Here is a 12821-nt window from a genome sequence, read left to right on the forward strand (position 1 = left end):
ATTTCCCTATGAACCTGACCCTTAAACACACATACACAAACACTTCCAAAGACAAAGAACCTCTAAAAAACAAAACCAAACAAGACTCAAGCATCAAAAATTAGAATTTTTCAGAAGTATTCTTCTACCTACAAGAACGACCTCAAATGCATGACAAGTTAAAGATCAGAATTGCCTTAGTTTATATTAAGGATGGTAATCTTGGAGGCCCAGGTGCAATTCTCAATCCACTGGGCTGCCAAAGGTTTTTCATTCAGTGCAGAGTCTCCAAAGACCAATGGTGGTAGTGGAAGAGAGCAACAAATACCATCGTTACCCCCAAAAGACTAAGGAGGGGTCAGAGTTACCCCAAAAGTCTCTGGTGGGGGAGGTACAACGGGGACAGGATCCATCACTTTGGGGATATTAACCCCACTATGACTCAACTAAACTGAAACCTGGTCTTGGAAAAAAAAAAAGGTGTGATAAATATGGAAAGTCATAATGCTGATCTAGCAAATCCCTCAACATTAAAAGCCAGCTTTTATCTACAAGAAGGAGGTATTAGAACACAGAATGTAAGGTGAACAATGAGGGGCCAGAGGATTTTTAGATCCTGTCAGACTATTACATGAAGAAAGAGAACCTTTAACAAAACATTGGATTTTCAAAATAAAGATTGGACAATTTTCAGTATTCTCAAAAAGCAAAATTGTGAGATTCATTAAAAGCCATGTATGTTCTCCATAAAGATTCAAGAATTTGGCAGACAATTAATTGGCAAGTGTTTATTTGGAGTTGGTTTTGGACAACTCCAAATTTTACCAGTTACTTGAATTTTCAGGCATGCACTCTATGGAAAACATTATTCTAAAACTCATGTTTTTAAAGTGACTGTAGAAGCTGGAAACCACCTCTTCAGTTGACACCATCTTTGTCTCACAGATCTTAAAACTAGGAGGTTGATTACGTTTGCCTTTTGGTGAGGTCTTATCAAAAAGGATTAGGGACCCAAACCAGAAATGCTCCAGTAAAGCTGAACCCTCTATTCCTTTTTCCCCCGCTCCCTTTCTGTATGAATATCAAGATGATCACAGCATCAATCTTACTGGAGAAAGCACAGCAGTTTTCCCACCTGAGCCTGCAGGACGAAGCAAGTAAGCACACATCCTACCGAACTTCAGAGAACAAAGCACAGGAAAAGAATGCAAAGTGTGCCCTCTATCGATCAGTGACTTTTAACCGCTGAGTGGCTGGTCGGCAAGTTGTATCCAGCTATAGGGGAGACACTAAAGCCACCATCGTAGAAAAATATAAAATCCACTGAGCCAGCAAACACCTAACAGAAGCCCACTTGACCTCAATGGAAGTGTGTTTGCCTGGTTTTGACCAATCTGTGAGCCAGCAGCAGGATATGTAAGAATCACTTCAATGCCAGCCTAGGTCATCAGCTAGAAAATTGCAAGAGCAATTTCTAAAAACTCTATATTACCATTTTATTAATGAAGTAAAATTAGACCATATGAGAAGAGGGTTTTAACAAAACCTCTTATTTTGTGTATTTCACACTTCCACAAACTTTTTAGAAGAATGGAGAGAATTAAACATCCATTCTCTTTGAGTAAGCGATCATTAGCCAAGTAATTATTTATGGAGATAAATCTTGAGATAGTGCCTCTGATGTGCCTTCATATTGTGAAATATACATATGGCAAATGACTGAAAACCCATACCTGGAAAATAAAATTTTAGACAAAGGTATATATCAATTTGAAACAACCATTTAGCATCATGTTAATTAAGAAGGTCTACCTTTTATTACTTTAACCAATGCTTCTTTAACCTATTGAAGGAAACAGATCAACCATGGCCACGTTGAGACTCCAGTGAAAGCTTTAGCTCCTCTCTACACCCTAAAAAGAAAGGTTTTGCTCCTAATTTTCAGGGGACTCACAAAAACCCCAGTCCCATCTCTTGACCCCAAGAGGAAAGCCTGCTCAAAAGAAATGTGCTAAGTATTTGGGTGCCTGGGTGGCTCAGTCAGTTGAGCATCCCACCTCATCCCAGGTCATGATCTCACGGTTCATGGGTTTGAGCCCCATGTCAGGCTCTGTGCTGACAGCTCAGAGCCTGGAGCCTGATTCAGATTCTGTGTCTCCCTCTCTCTGTGCCCCTCACCAGCTCATGTTCTGTCTCTGACTCAAAAATAAACAGTAAAAATAATAGAGGTGCTAAGTAAGCTAAACTCTCTAAATGCTCTTAACAGCCTTCAAGTGATGAAAATTGAAAAGTTTTCAGTACATTTTAAAGGTCTTCCCCAAGCAACTAGATGAGAAGGAAAACTACCTGTAATTACTCTACATTTTAAGAGTGAAAGAATATTTAATAGTCTTTCTCTAACCTTGGTTGGTTATTCTGATTATGATGGTTTAACTTATATGTGAGTACACGTAAAATACATGAATACATCTACAAACACACACACTGACACACCCATCTGCATGGGCACACACCTACAGACACACATATTTATTCTGGCTACTGGAGTTCAAGACATAACAGGGTTCCAAAAATACACATACAAAAAACAAAGTATAATAAAAAAAATTTAGCAACACAAGTATGAAAAAAAAGGTTTTTTAAAATCAGATCACACTTATGGTCCTACACCTCAGTTAACCCACCTATCCAGCCTTCAGTTACTTAATATTAGTTACTTTATTTGCAGAATTAGGAGTTGTAGGAAGTTCTGAGGCTTCATAAAAGTCTGTAGTTCAAAAGGCTTTTGAATGGGTTCAAAGGTGATTTTTTTTAAATAGTGTTTATGTCGGACATGTATTGTGTACAGAAGAGCCATGAATTCAGGAGGACTCAATTCTAGTTCTCTCTTCCACTTAACCATTAGTTTTTAAAATCGCATTTCAGTAAGCAGTTTACTTTCCAGTTATGCTAAACTGATCTCACCTGCTCCAAATAGTGAATGGTCAATGCTCTCCTGGAAGGCACTATGCAAAAACAACCTATGGGGTCTATTGACACCTACAAATGAACTTGTTCGTTCGTTCTCTCTCTCTCTCTCTCTCTCTCTCTCTCCCCCCCCCCCACTCACTCACTCACTCTCACACACACACACACACACACACACACACACACACACACACACACACACACACACCTGTATCTCTCATAGGCGTGTCTACATGGGTTGATTATACTCAAGTCAGAAGACAAGAATGCGGATTGAATGTTTTTCCTGCACTTTGTAGGTTATTAATATAATTGCCTTTTAGGAAAAGAAATACTGCTTACTTTTATTTTCCTCTAAATGATTATTCATATGGGAAAAGTGTTTTGGGATGAACAATTATTGGTTGACCCTCAATCTAGAAAAAAATCTTTTAAAATATGTATATTATCCTCACCCCAGGATTTCCCCTTCACTGGCCCAAACTCCTCTGCCACGTGGGATGTCTATCATTCGAATAATAAACAGGTACACAGATATACAAACAGACACTAGTGTGCTCTATGAAATTTGAAGATTATCAGAAGAGACTTCAGAGTGAGGGCTGGACTGGGGAGGCTTTTATGTATCAACGTTTTTTGTCTTTAAATGAAGAACAGCAAATGAGATTATGCCTATTATCTAATGATTCATTCAAACTTCAACTATGTGCAAATAACTTAGAGTTTTTTTAAAAACTTCAAGTTACCAAAATTATTTCAAGGGCAGACAAAATCTTTTAGTCAAGGACTTTTTGTTCAGCCACAGCTTGTGGAGAAGCATTCTGTTAAGGTCTGCTTTGGGCATATGGAGATGAATCTCCCCAAGCTCCTCCGTAGAGGAGTTTGAAATGTGGTTACGGTAAGACATTTTGCCTAAGGAGTAATAAGAGCATGCTTTAAGAGGAGCACAGAAAGCCGAGAAAGCTAGGAGGGAAGAAGATTCTGACTTCAGAAAAAGGGCAGAAAATTCCAGTGGGCTTCATAGAGGCAGTGACTTCAGCTGGGCACCACCAGATGCTCCACAACTTAAAAACCTCAAAACACATAGTATGCTTGGAAATGGAGTAATCTGGGAAAGCTTAAGCTTGTGGCACTTCCAGGGTGGTGGAAAGTTGGAAACGGGCTGTGGTTAAATGGTGAGGAAAGCCTTGAATGCAGTGTGAAAGAGGCTGGCACTTGCTCTGCTGTCAGTATGGAGACCTCGATGTTTGGGGGTTTATTAACAGAAATAACGTGATCAGATCTGTGGTTGAGAAAAATTCAACATGGCAGCCTCATGAAGGATGGAGTGAAGAAGTAGTAGATGCTGGGAGATAAGGAGTCCTCAAGGGTGTGAGCTAGGAAGTATCTTTGGGAATAGAAAGGATGGGGTGGATATAAACATTTCTGAGGTACATGCACTAGACCCAATGAACTGATATAAGAGGCACTAGGGAGGGCAAAGACTGCATTGAGGCTTCCAGCCTCGACACACAAACCTCATGAACAGAATAAGAAACACAGGCAGAGAAAACATTTGGGAGAGGGCACAGAAGAGGAGAGGAGTTGTCGAGCTTGTGTGTGCATGGAACGGCCTATCTATCCATACATGAGGGTGCATGGATTATCTATCCATATGGCAGTAGTTGGGAAGTGAAAGGGGAATATACTCTGAAGTAAAGAATATTTATATTTGTTTTTAAGTCAGAGCTGGAGTTGAAGGACTTGACATGGAAATAACAGTTGAAGATACAGGGATGGATAAAATCCCCTCAAGGGTAAGAACAAAGGAAAATAAACACTGGTGTACACCTACTCTGAATGAGGGGACCAAAGAAGAGAAGTGGGTAAAATACAGGAGGCAAAACTAGAGTGTGAAGTCACTGGTCAAAGGAAGAGCCCTTCTTTGGAAAGGAGGGATTTCTCCAGAGAAATGAGTCAAAGAGGCCTGTAGTGACGCTGGCGGCATTGCAATGAGGTGAATAGAAGTATGGAGGACCATTAAGAAAACCTTTTCAATAAAATGGTGGATTGTGACTGATTGAAGGGTGAATGAAATAAAACCAGATTGTAACTGATTGAAGGGTGAATGAAACAGGACTATTAACAAGGGAATACAAGGGAATGAAGGGAAGGGTACAAGTGAGAAAAAGAAGAGATTGTAGGGGTGCCTGGGTGGCTCAGTCGGTTAAGCATCTGACTTCGGCTCAGGTCATGATCTCTCGGTCCGTGAGTTCAAGCCCCATGTTGGATTCTGTGCTGATGGCTCAGAGCCTGGACCCTGCCTCAGATTCTGTGTCTCCCTCTCTCTGGCCCTCCCCTGTTCATGCTCTGTCTCTGTCTCAAAAATAAACAAACATTAAAAAAAAATTTTTAAAAAAAGAAGAGATTGTAAAGCAAGGGAAAGAAGTAAATTAAAAATTTTAAGTTTGGGGGAAAGCAGCATGCTTGAAAAGATGACTGGCATGGACGGGTCCTAGAAGAGAGAAGAATGGGGGAAGGACAGGCCTTGGAAAAAATAAAAGCACACTCTCCTTACTCATTCTCTCTCCTCCACTCCCATCCTGGTCCCATCATTCAGTCTGAGAAAGAGGACAAGAGAATAACTGGGAAAGAAGAGTGAAAATCCTTTTTAGTTCCGAAGACCCGATCTCCATTTTCATCCCACCCCAATCTCTTTCTCTACACACCCATGAAAACACATACACCTATACGTGTATGTATCCTTTCCCTAGCACATATACAATTATATGCATTATATGTGCTCTTCAGCATTAATTAGCACCTTCCATATTTCATAAATTCTCATAATTAGCATCTTCCATATTTACTCAAGCTAAAATTATGAAAATGTGTGAATATCGACATGCAACACTGTACCTAATGACCAATCCTTGATTGTTGCAGATAATGGGAAAAAGTGATCATGACATTTTGGGGGGAAAAAAGGGGGAAATTTAAAACCATTTTCATCCCAGAGCTTATCATCCCCTTTTAGCAGAGTGTTTATCATGTGTTTTATCAAATGATTTGACTGTCATTTATTTCCTACACTTAGGAGGGGTAAGGGTGCTGATCCCCAGGGGAGTAGAAAGGTTTAAAAGGCAACCAGTTGGAGGGAATGAAGTAAAATGTATCCTGGATGATCCAAAAACTGGCCAGTTCATCTCTGAATAAGTCAAAAGGTGGTTTTACATTAAGGAATTAGAAGCGTCATTTCCAACTTGTGATTTCTACAAATATTGGCTTCTACCCAAGCTGGATTTATAAGCAGATAAAGAAAGCCAGAATTAAATGGAGGCCTGGGGGGAACATCACCTATTCTGAATCGCTTCCAAATTTCAGTAGCATAACAAAATGTTGGTTGAGACACAGCCGATTTTTAACCTCTGTGCACTAGCCAGAAAGATACTAGCCAGAAAAACTCAGAATTATGCTAGAAGAACAAAACAGCCCATTAACAAAAGAGAAGTAAAGAAAGAACATATTTATATGCAAAGTTAAACATCATAGGATATTTTCTGAAATACTCTGGAACTTTAAAAAGGTAATATACAAAACATTTTAAATCTTCTTCATTTAAGTGTAGGTAAACCTATGTCCCAGGTGCCATTTGTATTTTTGAAAGAATACCAAGAGAAATAAGCTAGCATTAAAAGTATTTGTAAAACCAAGAATCTCCAATCTCTTCATCAAGTTTTTATGTAGCCCTATAACATAGAAGAGAAAATGTTTCTCACCAACCTCGATTACCAGAAACATACCACACCATTTGTGATAAACACTTCCGTTTCATAGAGGAAGCCAAATCTAATCTTAGGGAAAATGAGAGGTTATGGGAGGGAGAAGCTGGGGCTTTAGTATGGAAAAGGCTAGGCAGGAAACACTTGTCTCACTCTGCCCCCTACCAACCGACCACCAGGAACACCAACTACATATCCGGGAAACTTGCTGCTTTTAAAGAGTTGTATCAAAAAGTTTTCACAAATCCCTGATTAAAATGTAAAGAGAATGAAGGAGATAGATAATTAAGTCACTGCATTCCAACCTCAAGAAAGCTCGGAAACCGCAATAAAGTTACAATTTGTCTATCCACCTTTCGGTAAGTCAGCCTGAAATGTGGCTTAGGACCATTTCAAAGAATGAGACACATCAACACAATTTACCATATAAATAAATCATAAGTGGTTCCAAGGCAGATACAGGCAGTAGGGGCTAATAGTAGCTAATAATGACTATACTTTTGAACAAGAGGGTGGGGTGAGGGGGCCAAGGAGTTACAACTGTTACCATGTAGACAAAACATGAGTTGTCTATCAGCTTTTCAAAATGTTGGCATGGGTCTCCTCTCTACACGATATTCATTCTCTATTGTGTTTGGGCCTAATTAAAAATTATTGTTACCAGGCCCTATGAGTGATTATCAAATACATTTTTATTTTAGGATTTTTTTTTTTTTCTAAAGAGGAAGAAAGACTGTAGGTACTGTGGTTTATGGTGATCTCTCCCACATACTAGGTTTGGCCAAAAGTAGGAAGGTTGACATTCTATTCTCTCAGTTCCTCTGGCTAGATTTTGAAATAGAACATACAGTTAAATGATATATTTGCTCTCTATTCCAAACTGGATGCAATTGATTTTAAGTGACTAAATTATCTAGTCTCTGCCAAGAATTTTATTTCATTAAGAAAATGATATTATAGAGCATCTGAGATCATAGAGCAGACTAAACATAATGCCAAAGGAGTTCTGAGAGTGCTCCACAGTGAAGGTTTGATTATTTGCAGATGGAATATGGAAGAAAAAATAAAAGCATCAGCTCGCAGGCATCAGTCTAACCAATCCTGGGATCTCGGCTGCCTGCACAGTAGCACAAAGCCAAAAAAATAACTGATCTTCTAGGCCACAACACTTCTTTATTTGGGGGGGGGGGGCGAGAGGGGGAGAGAAGGTACTAATCACTTTTCTCCCTAGAAAGTAATATTTAACTGCCACTACCCAAAACAAAGGGAAAAGGGGAAATGTTGGTACACAATAGGCTCTAGCGTGTCAACTGTCACTGCTGACATGATTTGGCTAGTGGTCAGGCATTCACCAAAGAACTAATTTAAATCAATCTCCTTTGGGAAAGCCAATTGTTTGGTAGGCACAACAATTGGTGTAGAATCAATCAGTGGACATGAGATCAATTAAAACCAGCTTAAGTTTGTGAAGAGGGACAATTCACACAACCTGAGTTAGATCTCTATTCATCTCAATACACTCACAATGCAATCCCTAAGCTTTCTTGCAAAGCAGAAAAGCTACTATCACCCTGTGCTGTCTAGCCAGGCCTTCAAGTAGTTCCACTTTTAATTAAAAACACAGTACACCCTTTGTTGGCACAGATAGTGTGGTCACTTTTAAAACCGTAGTTATTTTAGCCAGAAACTTGGAATTTGGGAAGGGACATCTGTTAAGAAAAGGCGGGGTGTGGGGGGGGGGGGAGTGGCAAACTTTGATAATTTTTTTTTTCCTTTACACCCTTACCAATTTACACGTACTTGAAAGCAGTTGAATTTTATTAAATTGAAAGGTTGGTTTGGCAAAAGTCACTATTGCACGCTTTAGAATTGGGTTTCTAAGTGTCAGCACTTGGGGACATGGAAGGTAATTGCTATGAGATTTTGCCAAGCAGCTTTGAAATGAATAGGTTTTGCCTCAGATACCTAAGGCGGCACAGGGCCAAGTTTAGAGACGGCACGGCCGGGAAATGCATGCAATACCACTTCTGGCCGCAGGGGTGCTGTAATGTCCTCCATCCAGCATCGCCGTGTTAAGTTCTACTAAAACGTTATGTTAGCATCTTCCTCCCTCGGCCACAATGAGACAGGCAGTGTGGATCAGAAAGACCTCGCGGGATTAGTAAGTCACCTAACGAACAACCTGGCATGTGCGTCTTAGGAATTTCTATATTTGCACAAACTTTAAGCACCTCAGTTTTTTTCCGACCAAGTAGACTGCATCGTGTGCTGGTAGGTGGGGAGAAAGTCTCTCCAAACACACTTGACCACAGTGTAACCAAAAATTGCCAGATCTGTGAATAATACCTGAAAAGAAAATAGCAGGTGGAGGGAGGAGGCAGTGGGGAGGGGCGATGGAGGAGATGGAAAAGGACTTTTTCAGGACGAACATCAATATTAAACTTTCATGGCTTCTGGGAAGAAATTTCTCCCTAGCATTTTTATGCGCAATGGTTTCTGAAAATAAGCATTTTCCAAATGCCAGAAATGGGAAAAAGAGAAGGGGTGGCCTTTTTAAAAACCACAGATCCGTAGCGTCAACTGGAGAGCGGAGGTTATGGAAATCGCACACCACCAGTTACCCCGAGCTCTGCCCTTGGGCCCGCCAATCTCCAGCTTAATAACGTCCTAAAAAGCTATGAAAAATTAGGGCGTGAAGAGCGCTCTCCAAAATCTGGGTGCAGGACCAGAGATTCTATTAAATGGGTTCTAGACAAATCACATCACAAGTCGAGTGCGACGTTTAGATCCCGGGGTGCGAGGCGGGGGGTTCGAAATTTGTTAACTTCAAGACAAATCCTAACTGTGCCCAAGTCCAAATTGCTAGTCGAAGACAGTTCTAAGGGGCTTCTATGCACCGTCCATGCGCGGGTAATACACTGTGTGTGTGTGTGTGTGTGTGTGTGTGAGGCTGTGTTTAAATCCCCCAGATGACTTCATTGTGTCTAGCGGCCCTTCCCCTAAAATGCAGCTGGATTAGCTGCAGCCACAGCAGGACTCAGACAGAAATGGGCGCACAGTAAATCTGCCTGAAAGCTAGCTCTCCGAAATCTTTCTGGAGGCCTTCCCTCGCCTTCCCTGCAGCGCACACAAGCGATGGAGATTAAGGGAGCGGTTAAAAAGCCGCAAGTGAATTTCATTGAGAACATAAACGGCTACTTTTGCGGGAAGTATCACGGAGAGAGCAAAGTCAGCCCTGTCCCCAAAACATCAATGCCCCCGCCCCGAAACCCTGCGTACAAGTTGCTGCTCAAGGCAAAAAGTTCAATAAACCATCCCATCTAGTCTTAGGTTCCAGAAATAGAGGTCAATTATTCCCTTTCCCTGTAAGTCTAGGTCCTCCACCTCGACTTGGTACCCCTCCTCAGCTTGCGCTCGCTCACTCGCCCGCCCTCCCACACACATACACACACACATACACACACACACACTACTAGGCGGTGTTCAAAGCGATCTGGGGCGCACGTGGGTGAGGAATGTAGAGACAGATGAGCTGCACGGGAGATGGGTAAGAAGACCAAAAAGAAATGAAGACAGAGAAGCAGAAGAACAAGAAAAACTGGATGCCCGATAAGAAAGGAGAGCGAAAGAGCAGAGTTGAGGAGTAGAAGCGTGGCAACGAACCGGCTACGGACCGCACCACTTAGCCCTGAGCGCCCGCGGGGCTCCCCCGGCCCTCCGCACCTCTCTCTCCCGCTCGCGGTGCCTACTGAGAAAGGAAAAGACTGCGTTCCGCCGAGCTCAGGGGCCCACAAAGTGCGGAGCGGTGGCGCGCGAGAGCGAGGTAGAGGGCACTGTCTGCCCAGCTGAGCCCCGGGAGCCCCCGCCTGAGTGCCGCGACCCGCCCCCGCCTCGACCCCACAGGCTCCCACGCACCTCGGGCAGAGTAGGACCCACCTCGCTTACTGCGTCTCCATCGATTGCCTTGGCAGTGGCTGTAATCCATACAATTCAGGATGATGAGGGCAAAGGAGAAGAGGCGAAACTGCATCTGGGCGGTCGGGCGGGGGACAGGCGCCTCTCAAAGTCGGGGAACTGGAGAGCTCATCCAAGTAGCCGGCGCCCACCGCGCTGCTGGGGAAGATGCAAAGGGTGAGTGGCCACTAGCCCGGGGACCGCACTGGTCAGTTCTGCGCGGTTAGCATGTCTCAAGCCTTGAACCTGAGAGACGACGAGACGTAGAGTGGAGAGCGCCCCGGGGAGACAACCGGCTCTTCGCGCGTCCCAATTTAAGAAGGGGAGGGAGGGGGACGCGAACCCACCGCCAGGCACGAGCTGCGGGGCAGTTTAACCCCGAGAGCACAGCTGCCGGCGATTTGGTGGGGAGGGTGATTTATAATCAGTGAATTCGCAATGTCTGCGGAGCTACAGGCTCCGACCCAGGGGAAAGGGCGTCGGGAGGCTGCTCCCGGGAAAGGAAAGAGCTCCGCGGGAGCAGGGTTTAAAGAGCCCCCGCTGGCCATTGGGTCCCCCGGTGGGGGTAAGCAAGCGCCTTGGCCGCGGTGGCCGGACGCGGGTCGCCTACCGCGGCACTTACGTCTCGGACGGTGCGGCTTGCCTAGGCGCGGCGCTCCATCCCGGGCTGGGGAAGCGAGGCGCCTCGCTAGCACGTGGGCTGGGGAAAAGTTTGCCGGGAGCCGCCGGGAGCGCCCGGCAGCTCCGGGATTCCGGCGGACGCCGCGGGCTCGCAGTGCGCCCACGGTCCGCTGGGCTGGCGGCGCTAGCGGGAGCGCGGCGGGGCGGGAGCGTCCGCAGCCTCGGGGATGCCGCGTCCCCGCCGGTGAGTGCGGCGCTCGGGCGACCGGCACGACCGCTCTCTTTCTGGGTCCCTATCCAACTGGGCGGTTTCCTAGGCTCTACTCCACAGCCACTTCACATCAGGGATTTCTCCCTTTCCAAGCTGTGGGAGACAGAACGCTCCCGCGAGGCCGAAGGGATGTGGCGAGCGCACTTTCCGACGGAGATGCAGCCGGGCTGAGGCTCGGGATGCTTCTATAAGTAGGTGGTGCTGTGGTCCAAGGCATCTGTGTCAGGCTGCCTCGGAGTTCCTGGGTCCTAAAGCCAGAAACTCTCGGGTTTCCCTGTGGTCCTAAAGAGTGCTGACAGCCTCCAGCGAGCCCAACCCGAGGCAAATCCCCTCCGGGCTTTCCTGGAGTGCTTGGCTAAACTGAGGAGTGGCTAGGATGGGGGCGCCCCCTTACCTCGCTGCGCCGGGGAGCCTAGCTGTTTTCACCCCCAAGGCGTCTTTTTCGGGCGCTCGGGGGTCGTTTCCAACCTCTGCCCTGACCTTCCTGCAGGAGCATCTGACGGACTGATGGCTTCTCCTAAACCGTCCTTCCTGAGCTACCGGCCAGGACTGCTGATTCTGACCCGCTGAGTTTGAACTTGAGCCGCATCCCGAAAGCTACCCCATCTCTGCCACTTTTTAATTTACGTCTTCCTTTGTTTTATAGGACGATCTGTTAGCGGGCTGAAATTAAAACGTGCCTTCAGTGTACGGAGTGAAAGGGGTATTTCCAACAGCTTTCGCTTATCCCCAGAAGTGTTATTTCTTGACTTTGTTTCTTCTCCACAAAAACTTTAAAAACTTGTAGTCCTTTGCTTGCAGTACTCAAGAAATTGGGACCTTGTTTCTTTAAAGGAAAGTTCACTTTCCACTCAAGTATTTCTTAGTCATAATCCTCCTCTCTCCCTCCAGCCTCAAAGACTCCTGATTTAAACATCTAGTGCCTTAGGTTTGGAGAATACACTTGATGCTACTGATTTCATTCTGATGAAATCTTCGGTCCTGCCTTCATTGCTGTAGGAATGAATGTATTTACTCCTTAGGCAAAAGATAAGATTTTTTTTACTGCTAACCACGGCAGTATGAACGTTTGTAGATATGACCATATGCTAGAATTTTGTACCGCTTAAATTTCCTTTTCTATGCCTTCAGTTTCAGGAGATGTTCAGAAATTTAGAAACTTGAGACAATCATGTAGAAACAATAAGACTATTAGAAGAGTCCTGTTTATTAACGATTCCATTATTGCCTATCCATAACTTTTTTTTACAGACATCACTATTACATAA

At 44.2% G+C, this 12821-nt stretch overlaps 1 protein-coding gene across 5 annotated transcripts in view; it reads right to left on the reverse strand.

The window, feature by feature from the left end:
- The window catches only part of RSPO2 (R-spondin 2), a 159278-nt gene extending 147547 nt beyond the window's left edge, over positions 1-11731 (reverse strand). For 3 of the 5 annotated variants that reach the window (XM_045049781.1, XM_045049782.1, XM_045049784.1), the window contains exon 1: positions 10644-10996. In XM_045049781.1, the coding sequence (XP_044905716.1) occupies positions 10644-10737 (94 nt within the window). In that variant the 5' untranslated portion in view covers positions 10738-10996. Of the gene's footprint in view, positions 1-10643; positions 11045-11283 lie in introns of those variants that run through there. The other 2 variants (XM_023248417.2, XM_045049780.1) reach the window with 2 other exon arrangements.
- Positions 11732-12821: the final 1090 nt, after the last annotated feature.

The sequence above is a fragment of the Felis catus genome, chromosome F2 (genome assembly GCF_018350175.1).
Source record: "Felis catus isolate Fca126 chromosome F2, F.catus_Fca126_mat1.0, whole genome shotgun sequence".
NCBI classification, from domain to species: Eukaryota; Metazoa; Chordata; class Mammalia; order Carnivora; family Felidae; genus Felis; species Felis catus.